Source organism: Balaenoptera borealis (genome assembly GCF_965194805.1).
Source record: "Balaenoptera borealis genome assembly, chromosome: 11".
Taxonomy (NCBI): domain Eukaryota; kingdom Metazoa; phylum Chordata; class Mammalia; order Artiodactyla; family Balaenopteridae; genus Balaenoptera; species Balaenoptera borealis.
This window is the reverse complement of record NC_138868.1, coordinates 559,533-583,474: the sequence shown is the minus strand read 5'-3', so window position 1 is coordinate 583,474 and position 23,942 is coordinate 559,533. Positions and strand designations below refer to the sequence as shown.

Sequence of the window (23,942 nt, the reverse complement as noted above, 5' to 3'; positions counted from 1 at the left end):
TCCCCACAGCTTCAAAGGCCGGCTCGGGAGGGGAGCAAGGAGGCCGTCGCACCGGGAGTGGGCGCTGGGCTGTGGTGCGGGGCGGTCTGCAGGAGTTGGGGCGTGAGGGGGCAAGGCCAGTTGTGGGCCCACAGCGTGCTCGGTGTCTGTGGACGTGCAGCCAGCTGGGTGGCCGGATGCCGGGTGCCTGGGAGGTTCCTCATCCTAGGCTTGGAGGACGGGGAAACCAGCGAAGGGGGAGGGGGCCTGGGAACCCCACGGAGGCGCGGGCCAGCGCGTGGCAGCAGGCAGGGCTGGCCCCGGGTTAAACAGGCCCTGTGTGTCCCACTGGGACCTCAGCACAGCCGGGGCTGCCAAGGCAGCTCGGGGGCCATGAGAGAAGCTGAGTCGGGGCTGGGCGTGAGGGTCTGGTGTCCGCAAGTCTGCGCCTGAGACGCGCGGGGATGACTGAGCACAGGCGAGCAGTGGCTTTCACCAAGCGGAGCTGGAGAGGTGCAGACGGGGACCTGGGCAGAGGGCAGAGGGCGCTGGCAGGGCTGGGGGGATGGCCTGGCTGGACTCTGCTCACTTCCTTCCTGCTTGTTTGCTGTGGTGCCTGAGAACGGTTTGGTTTTGGTGTGTGAACCGCTCGCTAACTCTGTTACTTCTGCTGGAACGGTCCCCGGCCTTCTGGTGGCTTCCATGGAGTGAGGACTGGGGAGGCCAGTGGGGCGTGGGGTGGGGGTCCAAGGGCCAGGAGGGGCTGGGCACCTTGGTGGTCTGGGTTGCGCCGGGGTCAGTGCCTGGCTAGGCGTCACCAGGCAGGTCTGCCACACAGCAAGGATGCAGAGGGGGTGGGGCCACAGGGCCGGCAGGCGTACGGGCTGGAAAGAGTGTGGGGTGCCATTTGGGGGGTCAGATGCCCCACAGCTAGTGAGGCCCTTGGGAGGGGCCCATCCCCCAGCCTGGACCCCCAGACCCACCACCCTCCTCACTTCCCATCAGTCGTGTCCTCAGGAAGCCCCGCCCCACCTTTGAGGTGGTTTGACGCAGTTTGACCGTTTCTCTGATTCTGGGCCTTGTGACAACTGCTTCGCTGCCAACAGCCTACTTATTTGCAAAATCCGTGAGTGACACTTAAGGGACAAAGTTCCCAGGAACGAAATAGGAATAGAGAACAGGAAAGATGGAGCTGAGCTCCACTTTGGGAGGACACCCCTGGGGGAGGGGGAGGCCCTGAGGCTGGATGGGGGCCACCCCACATCAGGAGAGGGGTGTCCGCAGCACGGGCCATGGGTGGGTCAGTGAGGCTCAGGGCCGTTCTCTGACACGGCTTTGAGCCAGCCTCACTGAGGTTCTCTTGCCAACCTCTGCGGGCGCAGGGGCCACCGTCTGTCTGGTCAGGGAGCTCCCCCCGCTGGGCCCGCGCACATCCCAGAGCCCCACTCGGGCACCAGGCCGGTATCGGTGGGCGGAGGACCCACGGCCACACAGGGCCTGTCTGGTGTGGCCCCCCCGGGGTCAGGGCAGTGAGAGACACGGCTGGGGGGCTGCTGCCCACACACTTTATTAAGACCCACGCAGAGCCGGCCCTGGCCCCGCTGTGGAATGTGGGTGGACGGGGCTGCAGACCCGCCTCGAGCACCAGGACCAGTGGTCAACCCCTCACCTCCCACCCCAGCCCCCTGCCCGGGACAGGGCTGCGGGGGAAGACATTGCTCTGGAGGACGCCTGGGTGTAAGAAGCGCCAGAAGCCCCTCCCGGCCCCAGCCCCGGCCGCGCGGCCGCGCTCACAGGCCTGGCTGGGAGCCCTGGGGGCGCTGGCTGCCTGCTCCTCCCGTGCCCATGCCTGGGCTGGTGAGAGGTCCTGTAGTGGGAGAGGCAGGTGGGGACACGGTCATCTCCCCAGGGGCGACGTCCTTCGGCAGCGAAGCAGGGGTGGCGGGCAGCTGGCAGCCTACGCGCAGTAGGTGTCAGCCTTCACCACCTGGCAGTACATTGTCATGGCGAAGGTCAGGCCCAAGATCTGTGGGGAGAGGCGGGGCTGGGCAGGGCTGCTCCAGGGGCGACAGCCCGCAGCAGGCACCCCGACCCCACACCACAGCTTCCCAGGTGGCCTGGAGCCCCCTTCCCTGGGGCAGCCTCGGGCAGGGCCTGCCCCCCACGGGCCCCTTGGTGTCAGCCCCAGACCTGCCTTCCCTTTGGGCTGGGTTTGGCCACCCTGGGCTCAGCTGGTGGTCTCAGGGCCTACGGGTTCCAGGCTAGGCCCCCAGCAGCTGCCCTCTGCCTCTTTGTCAAACTGCCATCATCCCTTAGGGAGTGTTTGTCTGGGACCCCTGTCTGCACCCCAAAAACGGGGGCTGCCCTGACACTGCTTGACCTCGAGCTCCCCCAGGGTCCCGGCACTCGGGTCTTGCATGGGGGTTGGGGAGCAGGGGCGGGCTGGCTGGACTTCACACCAGGGCCTGGGCCGCCCACCTCACTCTGCACTGGGCAGTCCTGTGACCACCGCCCACCATGGCCACTGGGCAGGGCCTGCAGGAGTGGGGCTGGCACGTGGGCCCTCAGCAGCGGCATCCAGTCTGTGCTTCCGCCCACAAGGAGACGGTAGGGCCCTCTGCTCGGGAGTCCGGGGCGGCCTGCCCTCTGAGGCATCCAAGGTCACCTCCCCATGGACATCGTTCCTGACTATCCCCTGTGAGCCCCACCTCCGCGTGGGGCCCCACACTCCTCTGCTGCTTTGTCCTTGGGCTCAGGGCCGTCACACAGGTGCTGGGTAGCCGGGGCCGGGGCTGGGGTGGGTCCCCGCGTACCTGAACCAGTGCTGTGCACAGCCCAAAGACGCCCACGGCCAGCAGGTTCTCCTGGAGCCACACCTTCACCGTCTCGTAACACGGCTGCAGGAAGAGCAGGCATCACAGGGGCTGCGAGGCCGGCCCTCCACCCACAGTCCCCGGGGCCAGGCTCACCGCCTTCCACCAGGTGCCGGGTGCATGCAGCCCGCAGCTCTCGCTGAACTCCAGGCAGCAGGAGTCGGGCACGCGCGTGGCGTTGTAGACCTCGAACCAGTCCGTGTAGCTGGAGACCCCGCAGCAGCGGAACTGCGGGAGGGGTGGGCTGGGACTGTGCGCAGGAGGGGGACACATCCCCGCCCCGGCCACGCCCCCCACCTACACGCCCCGGCCACACCCCGACTCACGTCTGTCTGGATGATGCTCCAGGCGTTGGTGAGGCCCACGTTGCCCGGGGTGCCATACAGGTGCAGGCCCTTCTTCAGGTCCTGCTGTGCATACCTGTCGATCTGCAGGACGGCGGGGCCACCCAGCGGCCAGCTCCACCTACCTCGTCCAGACCCCCGCCCGCCCCGGCCCCCTGTGCCTTCTGTCCCCCTCCCTGCGGTCACCTCCTCCCAGAAGCCCCCACCAGGCTCTGGCCTTTGCCCCAAGGTTTCCCTGGGCCTCCCGTGGTGCCGAGCACGGGATCCAAGTCAGACACGTCAGCTAATGTACAGATGGAGACGGTCGGGCACAGAAACCCTTGGGGCTGTGTCTGCACACACCGGTTACAACCCACACGGCTCCGTGCTGCCAACCGAGAGCGCCCAGATCTTGGTTCCTAAGAGCATTCGTTCTCCAATAAAGGAACCAGGCTCCCTGGAGAAACGGCCGATTCCAGGGCTGGGGCAGGGAACCCCCAAGATGGGCCTGGAGTGTCTTCTAGCACCAGAGAGGAGGGAGGTGCTCTGAGGGGCAGGTCAGGGACGCGGGAGCCAACTGAGAGCTCCAGCCGCCAAAGCCAAACAGGATGAGCAAAAAATAACAGTCTTGGAGTATAACCCAGAGAATAAAACACACGTAAATGAGCCCTCGCTTATGTAAATGAACAACTGTATGGGAGTGGGGGATGGGAGATTTTTCCCCTCCAGCTGACACGCAGCTGAGACAGGAGCAGGGGACCCAGCCCGGGCCACCTGGGAGCTCAGAAACCTTCCGGAGCCTCCAGGCCTGGCCTCCTGGGGTTGCAGTTAGAAGCACACCCACGGCCCGCGTCCCAGTGTCTGTGCACGCAGAGCTGGGGGTCCCTGGCCTGGGTTCTCAGCCCCTCCTGCGTCCTCGCCGCCCACAGCACCTGGCCCTCGCTGGTGGGCAGGGGGGAGCGCCCACACCCACACCTGCAGCGGGGGCAGCGGTACCTTGTCAGTGTAGGCGAAGAAGAGGATGGCGAGGGATGTCTCCAGCAGGAACACCAGCAGCAGCAGCACAAAGAACTGAGGGCGAGGAGGCAGCCTCAGCGAGCCGGCCCCCCACTGCCCCCGGGGGCGGGGCCGCAAACCTCAGACACGTGCCCCCAGCCAGGCCTGCAGCCTGGAGACCACCAGGCCCCTCGTGCTGCCCCACCTCCCTCGGAACCCTCCCGTCTCCATCCCAGGGGATGGAGACCGTCGTCTCTCGCCCGACCTCTGCGCACAAGCCTCACACCTTGAAGCACACGCGTGTGGCCTGCGCCTGTGTCCTTGTGATGGGCAGCCAGGTGGAGCGACGCCCCGGGAGCCCCCATCCAGGGAGTGGGTCCAACTGCAGTGACCCCCAGCCCCCAGGTCATGTCCCCAAGGGCAGCCGGGGGGGCAGTGCCCTCTCAAGCAGGACCAAGCTGGAGGAGCCACCACCCCTGACTGCTCAGACCGTTCACAGGGTGGCAGACTCCACTCGGGCACCCGCAGAGGCACAGCCCTGGCGCCACGACCGGGCTGAGCAGTGGAGCCTGCCGGCACCTCCTTTCCCGCCACGTCGCTCCCCAAGAAAGGAGGGCGGGGGAGTGGGGCCAGAAGCCAGGGTAAGTGGGGCACACCGCTCTTTGAAGCCCCACTGGCCCCATGGGGCCCCTGGACAGAGTGGGGAGAAGGGACAGTGCCAGGGGAGCGGGCCCGGTCCTCTCCTGGGGTGCCCGATCTTGTCCCCCCTCAACCTGGGCCCACGCTGCCCCAGGAGGCACCAGCCTCCGAACTCCAAGTCACCCTGTGGGAAAGGCCAGGGTCGGGGCCCCACCCGCACCCCAGCTTCCTCCTTCGTCCAAGGGGCCGAAGCCACACCCTACCCGCTGCTCCGGGGGGTCCAAGCCCCGACGGGAACATCTGGAACGTGCTGGACACTTGCGGAAGCTGCACAGATTGGGGACGTGCCCTCTGAGACCCTCTGGAGGCCCCACCCGTGACAAAGGCCCCATTTGAAGCAGGTGATTTAGGACCTGGGTGGCCGCCAGAGGCCTCTGTGCTGGGCACACTAATAGGTAGGGAGCCCGGCCCAGGGATCATTTTCCTCCATTATCTGTGATTAACGTTCCCACCTCTAAATCCATCTCCAAAGCTGAGGGTCCTGGGGGGCCAAGAGGGCTGGGACAGGAGCTGGAGAGGGGGTCTTGGAGGAGACGGAGGGGCCCTGCCCGGCACACGTGTGGGTGGTGTCCGTGTCCGTCAGGGGAGGCCTCCCCCGCGCACCGGCCCCCCCCACCGCGTCCCGCCCAGCGTGCCCCTCCCCCCGGACTCACGGTAAGCAGAAGGCATTTGTTCTCCTTGATGGCCCCGATGCAGCCCACAAAGCCGATGGCCATCACGAAGGTGCCGGCGACGATAAGCAGGTTGGCGGCCGACAGGGACGGGAAGGAGGAGGACAAGGTGGCGAAGTTCCCCTGCGTGGCCGCCAGCCAGATGCCGACGCCGAGGATGCCGCAGCCGCCCAGCTGGGCCCCGGACAGGGCGAGAGGGACAGCGGGAGCAGGAGGTGAGAAGCCCACCAGACCCCTGTGGCAGACCCCGGGCACCCTCGCTGCCCTGCTGACCTCCCAGTCTTGTCCTGTTACCCGGGCTGGATCCCCCCCACACGCCCTCGGCCCCAGCTGTCCCCTAGGAGGTGCAGTCCCTTGAGCCCCTGCCGGCCCGCTCCCTGGCCCCCTCCCGTCGACCACTGGAGCTTTTATTGAACTTCGTAATTGCTCATTATCACAAAAATCGATTAAAACAGTAGGAAGAGGCAGAGAAGGGCAGGCGGCGATGAATCCGGGGACGGCTCTTGGCCTCGGGGGACAGGGGCGAGCCAGTGCGGCCGCCAAGGGCGCTGTGGCTCCAGCCCCCGGGGCTCTGAGCCTCTGGGTCGTCTCCAGATGAAACGGGAGCACGTGTCCAGGGCCGGGCTGCGGGCGGGCAGCCCCCCCACATGGCTGACCAGCCCCTGGACCTACGGCAACCTGGGCTTTAGGAGACCACCTGGGGACTGATGCCTACGGGCTGGCAGCCCTGGGGGCCCTGCCCCACTCAGAACTGGGCAGCACATGGGGCCCCGCACCCCCCGGGACCAGGAGCCTCCTCGACATATGGCCTTGACCCTGGCAGGGACCCCCCCACCCCAGACTCAGGCCGGATGGGCCCTGAGACCCCTGCCTGAGGAGACTTCCGCCTCCCCGCCCCCACCAGCAGGCAGCCCTGGCTACAGGGGTGGGGATGGGGGACGCTGCTCCGCTCTCACTAACCCACCAGGGAGCACACACCGTGCGTGAAGCCTGGCCGGCAGGAGACTGCAATTATGGGGCGGGGGGGCGGTGGTGCAGCTCCCAGCCCAAGAGCAGGGGCAGCCGCGGGGTCCCCGAGGGGTGGGCGGGCGCCAGGGGCTCTGGCCCAGGCCTCCTGCTGGCGTCTAAGGTCCCTCTGGGCCTCGCCGGGGCTGGCTGAGCGGGCCAGGAGAGCCCCCGGGCTGGAATGATAACCCCCCATGGGGGTCCGGTCAGCTCAGGGCCAACACAGCGCTCCTCTCTGACCCCCACCCCATCCCTCTTTGCACCTTCCACCAAAACAAGAGCTTCTGTCTAAAAATTATAAACCACCCACTCTGGATGCTCCTGGCTGAGGGTGGGGCCTGGGTGGCAGCGCTAAGCACGCCAGACAGGACGGGGCTCTCGTGCCCTGGCCTGTTCATCCTGCCCATCTGAGCCCTCCTCGGGGCGGGGTGGGGGCTGCAGCTCTGGGCATGTGCCCGGGGTGGGGGGCGGTGGCGGGGGGACCAGCAGCCAGGCTGGGGACACTGGCAGCAGGTGACGGCCCAGAGGATCCAGCCTCACCCCAGAGCTGGGCTTGGGCACAGCCCCAGCTATGGTGGGGCCTGCTGGCTGTACGGAGACGTGTGTGCCCCCCACCTGTGGGATGGGGATGACCCCCGTGTGGCAGGCCCCGGCCAGCGGTGCGGGGACAGCGCTGTCCACGGTGCTGACCGCCGGCAAGGCCACCGTGAGGGAGCAAGACCGGCCACCAGCGCCGCTGGGCACCCACACCTGCCCAGGGCGTGCCATGATGGGACACAGAAGAGGCTGGGGCAGGTGCTGGCTCCCTCAACCCTCCCACCCGGCCTGCAGGTGAGGAACGGGGAGCCGAGGGGCTGTCCCCGGTCTCAGGGGCGCTCCGAGGACGCCGGGGGAAGGCTGGAGCTGGGAGCAGCCAGTGGGGCCCTTGCAGACCTGCGCAGCCAAGAGAGCGCTCCCCTGGCCTCTGGCCGGGACTGGGGCAGGGGAGGGACCCTGGGGCAGAGGCCAGGGAGGGTGAGCGTGGGGGCAGCCTCCCCTTGGAGGGAGCTGAAGTCGGGCCACTCTGGCTGCAGGAAACAGCGACCGGCCAGGCTGTCCTGGGCCCTCGCCCAGCCCACACACGTCCGTCCCCTGCAGAGCCCAGCAGCACCCCCTCTGGGAGGGTTACGTCTCCGGGCTGAGCCCCCAGGCCAGGGCCCCGGCGGGGTGGGTGGGGCTGCCTCTGAGCAGAGAGGAGAATTGTTATTTAAAACCAAACGGCTGCCCAGATGGCTCTGCCTTCAAGGGCGGCGCGGATGGCTCCTGTCAGCAGGAAAATGAGCCCCTCCGAGCTCCCTGGCCCCGTGGGGACGCGTGGAAGGGCACGGGGAGGACACCGCGGCAAAGTCGCTGTGGAGGCGGCGGGGGGGAGGGGGGCGTCCGGGTCGGGGGTATCCTGGAGGGGCTGGGCGCTGCCCCCAGCCTTGGTGCAAACAGACTTCTTCAATTAAGACCCCACAAAGCATCCTCACCTCCGGCTCCGAGATGGCAGGAGAGACACCCGCCGGCTGTCACCCAGGTGCTGCCGTCACACGCACTGTGACGCGGACACACAGCCCACGTCCCTCACCATCACACAGTTTCACCCACAACACGCACACACGTCACCGACATGCTGCCCCGAAGCCCCAGGCGCCCCCTGTTCAAGCACATCCAGTCACCAGAAACTCAGCGCTAACGGGATGCATGCACGTGGCTAATAAAACTACCTGTAATTTAGAAACTGTTTCTGCGTAGGCAGCTTTTAAAACATTTTCCAGGAAAATTACAGCCTCCGAGTACAGGAGAAGATGGGCCCTGTTAGACCCAGACAGAACATCAAACTCAGGACAGGTGGGGCTGAAGTCCCGGGAAGGCTGGGCACTCCAGGTCCCTCCCAGGACAGGGCGGCCGGGACTCCACCCCACCCTCCCCGTGTCCCACGCTGCACCTCCCCAGCCCCGCTCATCGCTGCCTGGGCCAGACAGAGGCCCAGGCGGGGCCCAGGAGCAGACCCCAACCCCACGACAGCCTGGGAGAGGAGCCCAGCCCACCCATCGGGGTCCCCCATCCCTGCGGCCGCCAGGGCGCACACCCTGCCCACCTGTCCCCACAGGAACCCAGCCCATCGCCTGGCATGTTCTCCCCACTTCCTGCTCTTTTCTTGTCCACACGTTTTGGGGGCTGGCCTAGGTCTTGGCAGGTGGGGCCACTTGGTGAGGCCCATGTGGGGAGGGTGCCAGCCGGCCCTCCGCTGCTGCCCCTCCAGCCACATGGCTCAGGGTGGCAGATGGCCGGGCAGCTGGCCAGGTCCTCGGAACGGGGTGGAGGGCTGGGTGCCCACAGGGGCCAAGCCTGTGTCCAGAAGCCCCTCCCCCGGTAGCCTGCACAATCTTGGGGTGGGGGCCGGGCATGGTGGGGTGACACGCCCCTCCCGGCCAAGAACAGCCACAGGACACGGGGAGAACCCATCTCTATGAAGTTCAAGAATGGCAAAATGTATCCCCTGCGCCAGAAGTCAGGTCTGCAAGGGCCCAAGGCAGGGGCTGGGGGCACTGAATGCAGGGGCTCAGGGACCATCCTGGCTGGATGTCGTTCCCCAGGTGACATCTCCTCAAGCTGTCCACTGAAATCTATGCAACTGACTGTAATTAGTTTCCTTAAACTCCAGCAAGCCCCACATCCCCCCAGGCTCCAAGATGAGAGGACTGGCTCCAGCCCATCAGGGAGGAGGCCCCACTGACCAGGGACCCCCTGAGGCTGGTGTCCAAGGAGGAGGAGCGGTGCCCTGCCAGGGCAGCCGGGGAGCAGACAGGGGGCAGGGCCTCGGATGGGGAGGTGGGGCCGGGCCCCCAGGCCTCTCCCCTGCCCCCTGCCCCCTGCCCCGCTTAGTGGCTGAGGCCACACCTCTCTGCCCCAGACAGAACTCCCAGGGCCCCCGACCAACTGCTGCCACCAACTTCCTAATGGGAGTGGGACGATTCAGAAATGGATGCTCATGCAGGGCCGACATCTTGTGGCATCCTGACCCCTGACCTGACCAGGACGGCCAAGGACCCCCGCTTCGGGCTGCCCACCCACCCCGGCTCGGGGTCCCCAGGCAGCAGGACCCCCACTGTCCTGCCCCACCCTGTTGCAGGAAGAAACCGGAGCCAGAACACACAGACGCCCCCAGCACCTCCAGAAGGCTGGGGCCAAGAGGAGCCACGGGGTCAGGTCTGCAGGTCCCCGGCCCTGCACCGTGACCTCCAGCAGGGCACCCTGCACGTGCCTGTTTCCCCGACTGCGGCGGGGCTGGGGGAGGTGGTCCCCCAGCCCTGCACAGCCCTTTGCCAGCATCTTCCACCAGTCTCGGGGCGTCTTGCCCAGAGGCCAGCGACAGCAGGCCAGGCCTCGGTCTGTAGCTCATCAAAGGGGAAAACCAAGGCCCCCCTGTGGTGCTGCTGGGGAAACTGAGGACCCCAGGAGGGCAGGACTTGCCCAGAAGCCTGGGCGGCAGGCAGGGCTCGACCCCCGGCCCAGCCACACACACAGACCCTGCCCACACTGCAGGGGGAGGCGGAGCAGGGAGGAGCCCAGAGGCAAGACCAGGAGGCACCCCCGCCAGGGAAGCAGGGCGCCGGGCCCTCAGCTGGGCGGGTGCGGGCTGGGCTACACGGCTGAGGCCTGGGTGCGGCCCCCCGGCCACGGAGCCCGGAAGCACCTTCCCCTTTCAGAGCCAGCCCTGCCTCTGCCCAGGACCACCCCAGACCAACAAGACCACCCCTGGGGCCACAGAAACTGCCCCTGGGGGAGCCCTGAGCACCCACCCAGAGCTGGAGAGGGGGAGGGAGAGCACCCCAGGGGCGGCTCAGCCCCCGCCCCCGCACACAGCCCTACTCACCGGGAGACACCGCTGACCCAAGGACCCCGGCCCGAAGCGGCCCACCACCTGTGCACACCTGGAGGAGGGCAGCTGTGTCCCCAGTGGCGCTGTCCCTGCCCCGTGAGGGCCTGGCTGCCGCAGGAGGGCAGGTGGAGGTCTGGGTGTCGGTCGGCACCTGGGCCTCTCCTCCCCTGGGTGCCCCTGCTGCCCGCCGGCACCTTCTTGGCTCCCCGTCTCAGGGCACCCGAGCTGCAGTCCCTGGTGACAACGGGCGGGCGTGTTTCCTCTCCCGAGATGGGCCAGTGACCCACAGGCCACGCAGGACCAGGACAGATGCGTGAGGTCTTCCAGCCCCACTGGTACCCGAGGCTGGAGGCCTCAACCCTGCCCTTCCAGAAGCCCCCAGGGAAAACCCGGCAAACAGGGCACACAGAGCCGATTAACTTCAGAGCCCGCCCCTCCCCCATCCTCAGCCAGGGGCGCTGCCCGCACTGGGGACCGAGGGGGAGGGGCGGGCTGGCGTGGCTGGAGGAGGCGAGCTTAGGCCCGGGCAGGGAGACCTGCCCGGCGTGCAGGGCCTAATGGGGCCAGGTGTGGGTGACAGGGCCTTGCGGGGGTCTGCCTGTGGACAGTGGGGGCTTTGAGGTGACTCCTGAAGGAAAGGGGTGCCCGGCAGGGGCTGGGGGGCAGGAGGAAGCCACAGGGAGGTCAGTGCATCTTGACCTCCAAGCAGGTCCACGGGCCGGGATCCTCATTCCCACTTCGCCTCAGCTCCTCCCAAGTGGGAAATGGGGGGGGACCTACCCCTCCTGCGGGGACTCCGCACCCCCAGACAGCAAACGAGCCAGGCTCCCGGGGAAGGGGTGCTCTAGCCCCACCCCACCCCACCCACCTGCAGCCTCTGTCACCAGCAGCAATGGCCTAGTTGACACCTGCACAGGGACCGGGAGGGATGGACGTCCCGCCAGCCTCTCGACCATGCTCACCACCCCTGGCCTCAGCGTGTTTCCCGTGGGTCCCCGCTCTGACCCCCAGGCCTCGAACCCCGCTGGGCACCAAGGTGGGGTGTGGAGAGGCCAAGACAGCACACTGGCAGGGGCCCAGTTTGCTTGGCTGGGGAGTGTAATTGGATAATAAAAGGGAACTGGATTTTCTAGCCCAGGAGGGGATCCCAGGGGGTTCCTGAATTGTTCTTTCCTGGGCTGAGGACATCATCCACGGCAGGAATCAGTGGAGTGCGTCCGCCCTGCAGCTGGTACGGAGGCTCCTTCAGGGTTCACAGGGCAGACACAGTTCAGCCTGGGGGCCCATTAGGGTGGGCTGCTCTCAGGGCACAGGCCCCCTCGAGGGGCCCCCTCTCCTTTTCCGGGCAAGCAGGTACCCGGGTCACTGGGGAGGTCAGGGAAGGGGAGAAGCAGGTCCTGCCCACCACCTGGGACCATCCCCCACACCCACTGCCCATCCCCCAGTCAGTCCACCACCCTCACTGCTCCCCACCACCACACCTACGGCTGCCAGCTCTGGTCACACTGTCACCTGCAGCCTTCTCCTGTCACACTGCCCTAAGGCACACTGACCCTGCCAGCAGCCCACCGCTCACTACACTTGCGCCCACTGCATCGGTCAGTGTCCCCCGCCAAGAGAAAACAGTCACCTCTGCACATGCCTGGGCACAGCTCCAGCTGTACCCACCTCTGCTGCTGGCTCCTGGTCTCTCGGGGGGCTCCTCCGCTCTGGGCCCGGGCCTTGCCCCTCCCAGGAGCCCCTTGCAGAGAACAACTCTTCGGGTGACTGCCTCGGGAGGGGGCAACTGGGGCAGGAGCCTCCCAGGCTGGCCACCCCTCCCAGCGACCCTCCCACTTCCCAGGCCAGGGTCCAGGAGAGAAAGGATGTGCAGAAATGCGGCCCCGGTTTCTGAGCATTTCGCCTTAACTGGACCTCATGCACATGAGCTTACAATTGACAGCCTCCTTCTGGGGTCCAGAGCCCAGGCCGGAGCGAAAGCCACGCCCCCTCACTCCCAGTTGTGGCAGAAGGGTGGGAGCAGGAAGTGACCTTGGCATCAGCTCTCCACCAACCCTCCCCCAGCCCAGCCAGTGGGGCCCAGGCCTGGCCAGGCGTGCTCCAGGTGGTCAGGTGTGACACCTGCCACAGCCCGAGCCCAACACCCTCCCTGCCGTTTGGGTCTGGGTGGCAACTGTGTCCTCCAGTTTGGGGGGACGGGGGCCACCCTGTAGCGCCAACACCTCTACTCTGGACACAGGCACCTCCTCTGAGCAAACCCAACCCACCTCAGCAAAAGTTATGGAAGCCCCGGTCTCCTGCCGACTGCTCATCCCTCCCAGGGTCTGGTCCAGCCGGAGGGCTCACCCACACACCCTCCCTCTCCCTTCCCTGCTTCGGGAGGCTGGGGACCGTCTCCCCCACGCCCCGCCCAGCCCCTCCCCAAGTGCGGTCCCTGGAGCCAGGGAGGCCGGTCTGCCGGGGAGGCGAGTGCAGAAAGGACATGGTCTGCGCCCACGAAGAGGGAGAGAAGGGGCCGGAGGGGAAGGCACCAGCGGCTCAGCGCACAGACAGGGGCTCACACCCGGTAGAGGCCAGGCGCAGGGCCCCACGCCGACCTGCGGCAGGTGCGGGACACGGCCGGTCTCAGGAAGAGACAGAGAGGGGAGAGGACGCGGGGCGGCCGCCCAGAGCGCAGAGGCCCGGCGGACCCCAGCGGCACCGGAAACCCTCCCCAAGGGCCGGTCCAGCCCTGGCCCCCGGCGACCCCAGGCACACCCCCCAGTCTGCGTCGCGGGTGTCTCCCCCGCATTCCAGCGCGAGCAGCGACCCCGGGGCCCCGCCGCCACTCACCCAGAAGAGCAGGTTGAAGGCGAACATGAGGTACTTGACGCCCTGCAGGCAGCCGCGCGCCATGCTGCAGCGCTTCAGCTCTAGGAGGAAGATGAAGGACAGGTCCAAGTAGAAGACCACGTACTTGTTGCCCTTGGGCGACGTGTAGCGCGCCTGGGCCGCCTTGGGGCCGGGGTTGGCGTGCAGGCCAAAGAAGGGGCCGCCGCGCGCGAAGCCCGGCTCCTTGCCCGGCGGCGACGGGCTGCGCCGGTACGGGGACTCGTCCGTGCTCGAGCGGCGCATCGCGCGGGGCCGCCGGGGCCGCCCCAGGCTCCGCGCCCCGGCCCGCGCTGGCACCGGGCGCACCGCTCCGCTCGGACCCGCGGCGGGCCCGGGACACCGGCCGGCCCGCCACAGCCCCGGCCCCGGCCCCGCCCCGCGTTCGCCCGCCCGCCTGCCCGCCAATCCGCGCCGGCCCCGCCCCCGCGCGGACCCCCGCCCCGCCCCTTCCCCGCCTCGCCGCCCCGCCCCTTCCCCGCCTCGCCGCCCCGCCCCTCAGATCCGACCGCTCCGCCCCGCGCCGGCCAATCGCAGCCCCCGGACGGTGTCCCCGCGCCGCCCTCGGCCCTCGGCCCGCGCCGGCGCCCCTCGCTCTCCCCTCCCCTTCCCCGCCCGGCCCGGGAAGCGCGGTAGGGGGCTACGGGCGGGCGTCCAGGCAGCTCTCAGCCCCGGGTGCGACAGCCCGGGCCTTGCCCCGAAGCCGCAGCGCGCCGGGACCCCGCTGCCGGCTGGGCTCTGAGGCCTCCGACCGCAAGCGAAACGCAAAGCGCTATGCAAATGAGGGGTGACCCAGTTGCTGTCTGGTGGCGACTAGCGGCAGCTCCGGCCCGGGCCCCCGGCCCAGATCGAAGTAGCGCGGGGAATGCAGCTGGAACCCACCGGGGTGCACACTCTCCAGCGGCCCACCCTGGGCTGAGCGAGCGCTGCGCGGGGACCCCAAAGCTCCCGCAGCTCACATAGGACGGGGGTCAGCCTGGGGGATCCAACCTGGGGGGCGGTCCTGGGAGAAGGAGCAGAGTTGCGGTTTGAAGGACAAGCCCCTCAGAGGGGCCAGGGCGAGGGAGAACAAGCGGGGAGGGTGCTCTGGGGCACCCTGGGTGCCCAGAGGGTGGGTCACTCTGCAAGGCATAAGGGGAGGTTTTCAGACTTAAAGGGAGGGGCCGGACACACAGGAGTGCAGGAGTCATCACTGGGCACCCAGAGACAGGCCGCATGCAAGGCTGGCGGCCCACTCCAGGCCCAGAGCTCACGCAGGCCCCCCTGTCCTCCTGCCATGGTCCCATCTCGCTGGGCAGGGAGCAGGCCCGGCCTCACCGGCATGTGACATGTGCCCGTGACACATGTCACACAGGACCCCCTCTCTGGTTTGACGCTCTGCTGCCACTGTCTTGAAACTCTCCATGATTTTTGACCAAGAGGCCCTGAACTTCATTTGGCACCAGGCCCTCCCAGACACATCCACGCAAGCCGGGTGACAGGGACACACGATGCTCCAAGGCCCCTTGCACCGGCGGTGTGGTGTGCACACGTGCTGCCGTGCAGACAGACAGGCGCCAGGAGCAGCCTAGAAGTCACGGGGGGAGACTCCCCTCAGCTGTGCCTCCACAGCCCACCTACTGGTGGGGGCCCTGGGGCGCGTGGGGAGGGCCTCGGCACGGGGCCCAGGTGCCTCCTCGCCCTCTGCCCTGGGCCTCTCAGCTCAGCAGGGGAGCCAGGCTTGGCGGAGAGTGGCCGCAGGCCTGGATGCACCCCGCACCCTGGACTGGGTCTTCCCAGTCACTGAGGCCGCCCACTGGTGGCGTCCACACCATAGGATGGTCCCAGAAACTGAAGTCCAAAGAGGGAAGGACTCGCCCAAGGTCAGCAGAACTCAGATGGGAGAAGAGAGGAAAAGAAGTGGGGGAATAAGAAGGAGGAGGAAGGTGGGGGCGGGGGAGGAGGACTGTCAGTGACAAAGTGACAGATTGAGAGATTGAGAGGTGCCTGAGGTAGCACGTCTGGGGGATGTCTGCTGGGCTGGGGGCCCAGTGAGGTCTGGCAGCCCTGTGGGGCCCTGAGGACCACTGCACCAGCCCTGCGCTGCCCCCGGCGGGCTCTGAGGAGAACTGCAGCTCAAGCCCCCAGGGCGGTGTCCTAGCAAGGTCCTCCCTGAGCCCAGCTGGCCCTGGCAGGGAGTGGGGACAGGAGAGCCCCAGCGTCCCTGCCCTGCCCACATGCCAGCCAGCCTGGGGCTTCCCACAGTCCCTCCACCCTGTCCTCCGCCAAGGATTCTTTGGCGTGTCTGGACCCCTGGAAAGGGATACAACGGTGACCACGCACCAGGGGCCCAGTAGAGAAGTGAGCCTTGGAGGGCCCCCATCTGGGCCCTGTAGAGACCACTGGCCGCAGCTCTGCCCAGAGAGCAAGTGGCAGCCGGTGACCCCTGGAGATCCTGGTGAACTCCAGCAGCCTCTGGCTACTTTCCCTTGGCCCAGCTCAGCCAGCCCCACACGCCCAAGCCAGGGATGGACACTCAGGGCCCCGAGAGTCACAATGCATGAGAGGGCCTGCGCTCAGCATGCACACTGGACACAGGAGGGCTGAGGAGGGCTGAAGGATGTGCCTGTCTCCCCAGCCTGGCCCCAGGGCAGGGCCTCTGAGGACAAGGGTGGGGTCCTCCCCCCGTTGCCCGTCCTCCGCTTCATCACACTGCAGCTCAGGACAGGGGTGGAAGGCCGGCCCGTGTTCCCACGATGGGGCCCAGCACCCAGGCTGCCCTCTCCCCCACCTCACTCAGCCAACACCATGCCAACGCCCCCAAATTCCTGCCAAGCCCTCTCCTGTCTCTAAAACCTGTACCCATCACCTCAGGTGAGCCTGAGTCTGAGCTGAGATTAAACCAGAAAACCACCAAGCATGCCAGGGACGATGGCAATGAGGACGTGAGCACATCAAGGCCACCAAGTGGGGCGCTTCCCAGCCAGCCCAGGGACCTGTCCTCAAAGTCCAGCCGTTCCTCCAGCAGTGGGACCCCGGTGAGACATGCTGAGAGGGTGACAGCTGGCTGGCTCAGCCTCGGGCTGTCCCGGGACCAGGAGAGTATCCAGCCAGCAAGGCCCTTGGGCCAGGCGTGGGGGAGACCAGGAGGCCACCCAGCGCTGCCCCCACTGCCCCACGGGCCGCGACGTACCTGGGCTTGTGGCAGGGAAGAAGGCAGGCGGTGCCCGGCGCCCCTGACGGCCGGCCAGGCGGCAGGTGAGCAGTCAGCAAGGCCAAAACCGGAGCTCTGTGGAAGGAAGACGGGCAGAACGGAGGCCGAGCTGCACCTCATCCCCAGCCTCTGTGGGGCTCTCCACTCAGGACCGGGTCCCTGCAGGGGCAGCTGGGGGCTGGGTGGTGGTGCACTCAGACTCAGGGGACCAGAGCACCAACCAGCGGCCCAGACCAGGGGGCTGCATCCCCACCCTCTGGTCACTCAGCCTTCTGAGATGCCCTGGCAGACACAAGAGTGCCCACATGGGGATGTGCACACAGAGAACACACATGTCCAGAGATGTGGACACACACGCGGACTGAGGACCATCCAGCCCCCAGCGGTCCTGGAGCCCTGAGACCAGCCGGCATTGTCCACTCATCCCGAGGTGCTCGGCACCCCACGCCCTCCTGGGTTCCCAGCAGACAGATGCCATGAGCCACCAGCCTTACGCTCTCCCCAGGGAGCCAGCAGGCGATGACTCACACGGGGCCCATGGATCTGCCGTTGGCGCTCAAAGGGGGATTCTGTCCTCCCCTACCAGCCAGGGATTGCGTGGGGGGGGCCCCAAGCTCACACGCCCCGCCCCTCACACCTCACCCCTCAGACCAGAGGCTCCTTGCAGCCTGGGGATGGGGCAGGTGTCTTTCCAGCGGCCCAGGGGCAGGAGGGGACAGCCACACTGGCACATGCCCACCCCCTCACAGCCATGCCCTCGTGGGCAGCCCACTGCCAGCCGGTCCACTCACACCCACACCTGGGGCAGACATGAAGCCACTGAGCGGGTGGAGGCCCCGGCAACCTGAGACCTGTCCCTTCATTTAGGGGGACGAATGGCACCCACCACGGTGGGGCGAGGAGGCACGTGGGCCCAGGGTCCGGGACCCCCCCCGCCCCCCCAGCAACCGCTGTGCCTGGGAAAGACGCGTCCGTGGAGGGGTTTCAGGTCCATTGACACATCGAGGGCAATGAGTGGGAGGGACGTGCCCCTCCCATGTTCTTTGATGAACCCCCTCCCCAGGAACTGAGGGGCCCAAAGCCCATAGCCACACCGCAGAAGCAAAGGACCATGCATCGCAGCCCACCACCCTCCAGGCCCAAGGCTGCGTCTGCACGCCCCGCACCCCCAGACCCGGGCGTCGGGGGGACGGGCCTCCCCGTCAGGCCCTACTGGGCAGCTCCACCAGCACCCCTCACGGCCGCCCACCCTCCTGGCCCCCACCCCAAAGGCACCCCTGGACCCTCCATGAATAACCTCCCCGCCTTCCGGCCCCCACAGCGCCCCTGCATGAGTCCGGGGCCCCCAGCCCCATCTCGGGCAGCCCAGGCACAAGCCTGCGGTCAGGGTATGGGTGCAGGGCCCGACAGCACCGGGCTGGCTCTCTCCCTCACCCAGGCCCAGCCTCCTCCTCCAGGAAGCCTCCTTGCCCCATTCCCTGCTCCGGGCTTCCTTTGAGCACAGGTTCCGACAGGCCTGCGTCCCCCGGAATGGCACGTGCAGCCGGCAATCGGGATGGGGCTGAATGAGAACCCCATGACAGACCCTCCCGCAGCCTGCCAGCCCTAGGCTGGGCCTTCTGAATTCTCCGGGGCCCCAGGGCGGGGGCAGGTGGGGACCCTGGGGGAGCGTGAGCCACACGGAGGTCATGGGTGCCTACCTGGCCAGACCAAGGTCTAACTCAGAGAAGGACCTCCCCGAACGCCGAAACAGAGCTTGCCCTGGCGGCCTTGGAGGCCTGGGGTGGGCAGGCAGCTCCCAGTGGCGTGGCCGCCCTGAGCCTCAGCAGCGGGCCGGCCCGGAGCGCACACCCCAGCGGGCAGCGCGGGGTGGAGAGCTGAGTCGGCCCGCCTACCCCGGCCCCCAGGCCAAGCCGGCTCTGAGGCGGCTTTGAGGAGCCAGGAGGGCCCCGCCAACACAAACAGGCCTGTGGTGTCGGCCTTCCTGCTGCCACTCCGGCCCGCACACCCTCCCACCTCCCCCCACCCAAACTGCAGTCCCTGGGGCTGGGAGACACCCCCTCCAGGGGAGGGGTCCGCGAGGAAGAGGCCGCCGAGGGGCCCCCAGGCTTTCCCTGGGCCCACCGAGGCCAAGCCCAAGCTCAGGGCCCTCCCCTACCAGCCTGCAGCTCCCGCGCACCCCAGGCCCCAGGAACACCCTTCTCCGGTGCCCACAGTGTACGCGCCCACCTCAGCGCTGACACCCCCCCCCCGCCCCCTCCTGAGCGGTGCCCTCGGGGAGCCCCATGTGGGGCCAGGCTGGCAGACGAACACATGATCACGTTCCCAAAGGCCCTGGGCCCGGCCTGTCCACAGGGTCGTTAGGCTGGGCCAGCTCAGCCTCAATCACGCCTGCAAATACCACCACTCTCGAGGCCCCAGCCCCCAGGGCCCAGAGGGTTACCATAGGTGCTGCAGGCAGGCGACCCCGTCGGACCCTGGGGAAGCGTCTGAGCACCCGGCTCACCCCACCGCGTGAGCACACGTCTACCCAAGGCAGCCGGGGCTCCGGGCTGAGCCTGGGACCCCCAGGCCCACACAGCCAGTATGGGGACCCTCCAGCTGGGCAGCGTCTGGTTCCACCCACGCTTCACAGATGGGGAAGCGGAGGCTGTAATCCAGGACCAGGGGGCAGGGTCAGCTGACTCCCAGCCTGTTTCCAGGACAACACTCAGGGCCAGAGGTTCTCGGCAGCTAAAACTTCAATCACTGATTTCCCCTTGTCCCCTGCCTGCCCTGAAGTGACCCTCCTCTAGCAGGAAACAGGGCTCTTGGGTTCCAGACCACATGTGAGTACAGCCCTCCCTCCCTGTGCCCCCGCCCCTGGGGGCAGGACACCGCATTCTCGGAAAACCAGCGCCTCACTCTCCCTGCCCCACCTCCGGCCCTTCCCAGAGGTCTGGGCCACATCTGTGCTCACACCCCACTGCCCCTGCAGGCAGGCCTGGCCCCGCTACCCCCGACCCCATGTGTTGGGCTCCCGGGGCGCCCTCCTGCCCCTGCCCACCCTGAGGAGAGCCAGGTCCATGCCCCAGCCTGCCCCCCCACACACACACACGAAGGGGCCAGCCGAGCAGGGGGCAGGGCTGACCTCTGAGGCTCCTCTGGGTCCTCAGGTCTAGCCTGTCCAGGCCTGAGCCAGGGCAGTGTGGAGACGGAGGGTCAAGTGCCCCAAGGGGCCTCTGTGCACATGTGTGTAGGGGGCCTGCACACAGGCAGTCACACTGCTCCCCGTGGCCTCTCCTGGGAAATCAGGGAGCTCGAGGGAGGAGACTCCCCCCAATCTACACACAGCTCTCAGAATTCCAGGAATGTCAGCTTGGCTCTCGGGCCCCTCAGTCTCTGGGAGTAAACAACTTCTGGGGCCAGAGCAGGGTGAGGCGGACCATAGGCCCCTCCTCCAGGAAGCCTTCTGCCCACACCCGCTCCTGCTCCCGAAGAGCTACCCAGATGGCATCCCAGATCCCTCCCCTGTTTCCCTCACCTCCACAGGTGCGGCAGCCTCTACAGCTGAGCCCGGTTCCAACCCCAGGCCACTGTGACTCAAGGCCCCTGCCCCGGCCAGGGACAGGATGTGTCCCGTCAGCCTGGGAAGGGGGGGCATTGGGCAGGGAGGTGGCCTCTGCTCGTGGCTCCGCACGTGGCAGGGTGGGGGATGGCAAACGTCACTGGGGAGGCTGTCAGGGCCCAAACTTCAGACGGGCAGAAGCTCTGATCAACCTCTCCAGGACCCTGGGGACCCCCATCTCCCTGCCCCTCAACTAAATCCAAACTCCGTCACCCACCTTGAGAGGACTGTCAGGCCCCACCCACCCCAACCAGAAATCCAGATGCCCCAGGCCAGCAAATGTGCCCAGACTCTGCATAGGTGCCTAGGTTACAGGGGCCACTGTGAGACACATCCACCTTCCTCAGCCCAAAGCTCACCTCCTCCAGGGAGCCTTCCCTGCTTCTCACGGCACACAGCCACAGGATCGGGGGCTCACCCCAGGCCATCTCCAGAGACACAGCCTCCCCTCCCTTTAAATCCTTCATGGCTCCTGCTCCATCACCTCCAGTTCCGACACCTACTCTCTCCCACAGGTACAGCCTCCAGGCCTCAGCCCATGGGTCCCCTTTGCCGGTATCTGTCCTGCTCCTTCACACACACTCGGGATCCCTTGTCAAGGCTCAGCTCAAAGGACACCACTTCCACGACGACCCCCTGACCACCCTCCCAGTCCTCAGAGATCCGACGCTCCCAGATCGCAGGCGCCCGACTCATCAGAGCCTGGCCTGGGACGGGTGCAGCCAGCCCCATCCCGCACCCCCTCGCAGCCCCTCCCCCGGGAAGAAGGCAGGAGGGACAGGGGCGAAGCGGACCGAAGCGGCGCTGGGGGTTGGAGCGGCCAGCTGAGCCCGCCACCCGCCGGGTCACTCGCACCGCGCCCTCCCGCCGTCAGGGATACGGGCAACTACCGGGCCGGGACCGTTACTGTGGGGGCAATCGGGCTGGGCGGCGACTCCGAGGGTCCTCCAAACTCAGCGCAAAGACCCCCGAGTGTCCACGGGCAGCGGCTCCAGGTGGAGAGACCCTCCCCCCTTCCTGGTCCCCACTGGCCGCCGGTCGGCCGCTCTCCTCGCCCGCAGCGGGGTCGCCGCGCCCCGGCCCGGCCCGCAACTTGTTGCTGAGACTCGGCTCGGGCTCTGCGCTCGGGGCCTGAAATTCGCGCCGGCTCGGCTTGGGCCTGGGCCCGGCTCGGGCGCGCGGGCAGCGGGACCCGGACTGCATCCCCGCCGGGGGCGCTATACCTGCGGGCCGTCAGCTCGTCGCGCAGCTGTCAGTCATGCGGACACGAGAAACGCGAACGCCGCCGCCGGGCCCTTACGGCCCCGCCCGGACGCCGTAGGCCGGGATGTACCAAAGTGGCAGGCGGGGGGCGTCGCCTGCTCCTGCCGCGGCCGCACGGGCCTCGGAAACTCGTCGCGGAGGAAAGCGGATGCCAACGGCACCAGGGAGGGCGGACGGCCGGGGACCCCCCGCGCCATGGGCGCGCCCGGGGCGGGGCTGGAGCCGAGGGCGGAAGCGCCGCAGGATCGAGGAGTTTGGCTGCTGACTGCTGCGGTGCCGCCATGATCATCCCTGTGCGCTGCTTCACGTGCGGCAAGATCGTCGGCAACAAGTGGGAGGCCTACCTGGGGCTGCTGCAGGCCGAGTACACCGAGGGGTGAGGCGCCGGGCCGGCCTGGGAGGGCCTCCAGCGCGGTCGGGAAGCGCTCCCCGGGCCGCCAGCCTGCGGGGCAGGGGGGGTGGGTCCCGGCCTGAGGGGCCTGGGGGGACGGGTCCCGGCCCGCGGGGTCGGTGTGTCGGGCCGGTGTCGGGGGGGTCCCAGTCTGCAGGGCGGGGGCGGGGGCTACTCACATCAGATTCCAGGTGACCCTGGGCGGGGGAGCTATCAGTCCCGGAGTCTTTTCCATCCCTGTTCTCCGGATCTGCTCTCAGGAAAGCGCACCCCCCCGCCCCCTTAGTTTGGGGAGGGGAGGGAGTCGGGCGTCAAGCTGCTGCTGTCTGGGGACTCCTAGGTATCCTGGCGAGTCTCGCCGCCTCCACGGCAAATAAGCCCTCAGCCGCCTCTGTCCACCTGCTCCCTAACTTCTTCTCCCCGCTGTTAGGCCCACCCCCGTGTGCTGCAGACTCACTGGCTTTTTTTAGGACATAGGACACGCTTCCTGACCACATACGCCTCATCATCAGGCTATCGTGGGGGTCCCTCTTCTGTGCTTACTTACCCCTTAGCACTGCACTTACCACCGTGCCTGTCTGAGTCTCTACCCTGGACTAGAGCCTGACCTTGGGCCCCTGTGTGGACAGCCCCATCCTCATCACATTTGAACCTCTGGGTCCCAGGGTGTGCCAGGGAGGCGTAGGCTCTTAGTGCAAGTGTATCGGATGAATGGGGAAGCGATGGATGGCCTTAGTATTTGCGCCAGGTTCCGAGGAGGCTGCTGAAATGACCAGAGTGCAAGTGAATGCTGGCAGCCTGTACGGGACCCCTCCCCAGGATGCCCCAAGCAGGGGCCACCCGACCTGGCCTCCCCTTTCCCAAGCCACCGCGTTGTCTGCACACCAGAAGCCTTGAGGGTGACGGGCGGCGTCTCTGGAAAATGAGAGAGGTGTCTCCCTCCCCGACATGGGGAGCAGAGCCCACGGCAGCTGAGCAGGGCTTGCTGCAGCCGAGGCAAGGTCCTCCATCTGCCAGGACGAACAGGCTGCAGCCAGCTTTCTCCTCGCCCTCAGGGACGCCCTGGATGCGCTGGGCCTGAAGCGCTACTGCTGCCGCCGCATGCTGCTGGCCCACGTGGACCTGATCGAGAAGCTGCTCAACTACGCGCCCCTGGAGAAGTGACCCCGGCCCGGCAGGCCGCGTCTCGCCCACGGCTCGTTCCCTGGATGTGTGGGGAGCCGGAAGCAAGGCCCGCCCGCGTGCCCGTGGCCCTGTTGGCATGGGTCTCCCTCTCTGGAAAGAACCATCCAGTAAATGTTTTTGAGGGCCAGAAGGAGGTCCTGACAGTTGGCCTGGCTCTGTGGGACTCCCTGCCGCCCATTCCTGTGTCCTGCCTCGAGCATGAGGCCGCCTGGGGGTAGGTGTGGCCCTCACAGCCTGGGAGGAGGGAGGGCCATCCCCACGGAAGCGCTCAGCCTGGGGCTGCTTTCCTCCAGGGCTTGCGCTCGGCTCCACACAAGGCACAAGGCACAGATGTCGGGAGTGCTTGGGTTGGGGGCACGGGGGCGCTGGCGTCCCCACAGCGGTGTTCCGGGCGCCCTTTAGGCTGAGGACAGAGGCCCTCACCTCCTCCCCCCCGCCCCGCCCGGTGTCTAAAGAACCTCGAGGTCTTCTGAGCTCTGAGTAGAGTGCCCGCTGTGGGCACAGACGCCCATCTTGAGGGTGCTGCTGCCAGCAGCTTCCAGGCTGCACCCAAGGCCAGCAGCCCGCCCCCCTCCACAGACAGCCCTGAGATCCCCACAGTGGGCGGAGGGGCCCTGAGGAGGCTCTGCTGGCCGTCTGGGCTGGACGGGCTCTCGGTGCCCCAGGCACTGACGTGCCACCCTGTGAACCAGCCAGAGAGCTGTCTCTCGGGGGTCTCTGTCCTGTTGCGGCTCAGGCTGAGGCTCAGAACGGGAAGCTGCCGCCTTGGCGGGGGTCAGACAGGCCCTGGTGCCCGGCAGGGGGCAGGGCCGTGTGGTTAGGGAGGGAGGCACCCTTCCCCGGGCACCTTCCTCAGGGCTGGCCCAGCTGCCCGGACGCCTGAAGCAGGGTCCCCTGAATGCGGGTGAGGGGACCACGGGCGGGAGATGGGGTCTGCGCAACGGTGTGAGGAGCTGGGCGGCCCCTGGGCGACAGGGCACGA

The 23,942-nt window shown here is 67.6% G+C and overlaps 2 protein-coding genes across 12 annotated transcripts; one reads left to right on the top strand and one right to left on the bottom strand.

Annotated features, from left to right (window-relative positions):
• Positions 1-1,530: 1,530 nt before the first annotated feature.
• On the bottom strand, positions 1,531-22,738 carry TSPAN4 (tetraspanin 4). 11 transcript variants are annotated; one of them, XM_082340742.1, is made up of 11 exons: positions 21,955-22,738; positions 16,494-16,589; positions 13,286-13,365; positions 10,506-10,687; positions 8,295-8,382; positions 5,524-5,715; positions 4,172-4,246; positions 3,179-3,280; positions 2,949-3,080; positions 2,793-2,876; positions 1,531-2,005 (listed from the first exon to the last, which is right to left on the bottom strand). In XM_082340742.1, the coding sequence occupies exons 3-11, from the start codon at positions 13,346-13,348 to the stop codon at positions 1,937-1,939; spliced, it is 987 nt and encodes a 328-aa protein (XP_082196868.1). In that variant the 5' UTR covers positions 13,349-13,365; positions 16,494-16,589; positions 21,955-22,738; the 3' UTR covers positions 1,531-1,936. The 11 variants fall into 11 exon arrangements, with proteins under 11 accessions (XP_082196868.1, XP_082196865.1, XP_082196871.1 ...); XM_082340739.1 differs by lacking the exon at positions 21,955-22,738 and adding an exon at positions 21,345-21,493; XM_082340745.1 differs by lacking the exon at positions 21,955-22,738 and adding an exon at positions 21,012-21,306.
• Positions 21,532-23,106, top strand: POLR2L (RNA polymerase II, I and III subunit L). The gene is made up of 2 exons (XM_082340778.1): positions 21,532-21,760; positions 22,831-23,106. The coding sequence occupies exons 1-2, from the start codon at positions 21,666-21,668 to the stop codon at positions 22,937-22,939; spliced, it is 204 nt and encodes a 67-aa protein (XP_082196904.1). The 5' UTR covers positions 21,532-21,665; the 3' UTR covers positions 22,940-23,106.
• The last annotated feature ends 836 nt before the right edge of the window (positions 23,107-23,942 follow it).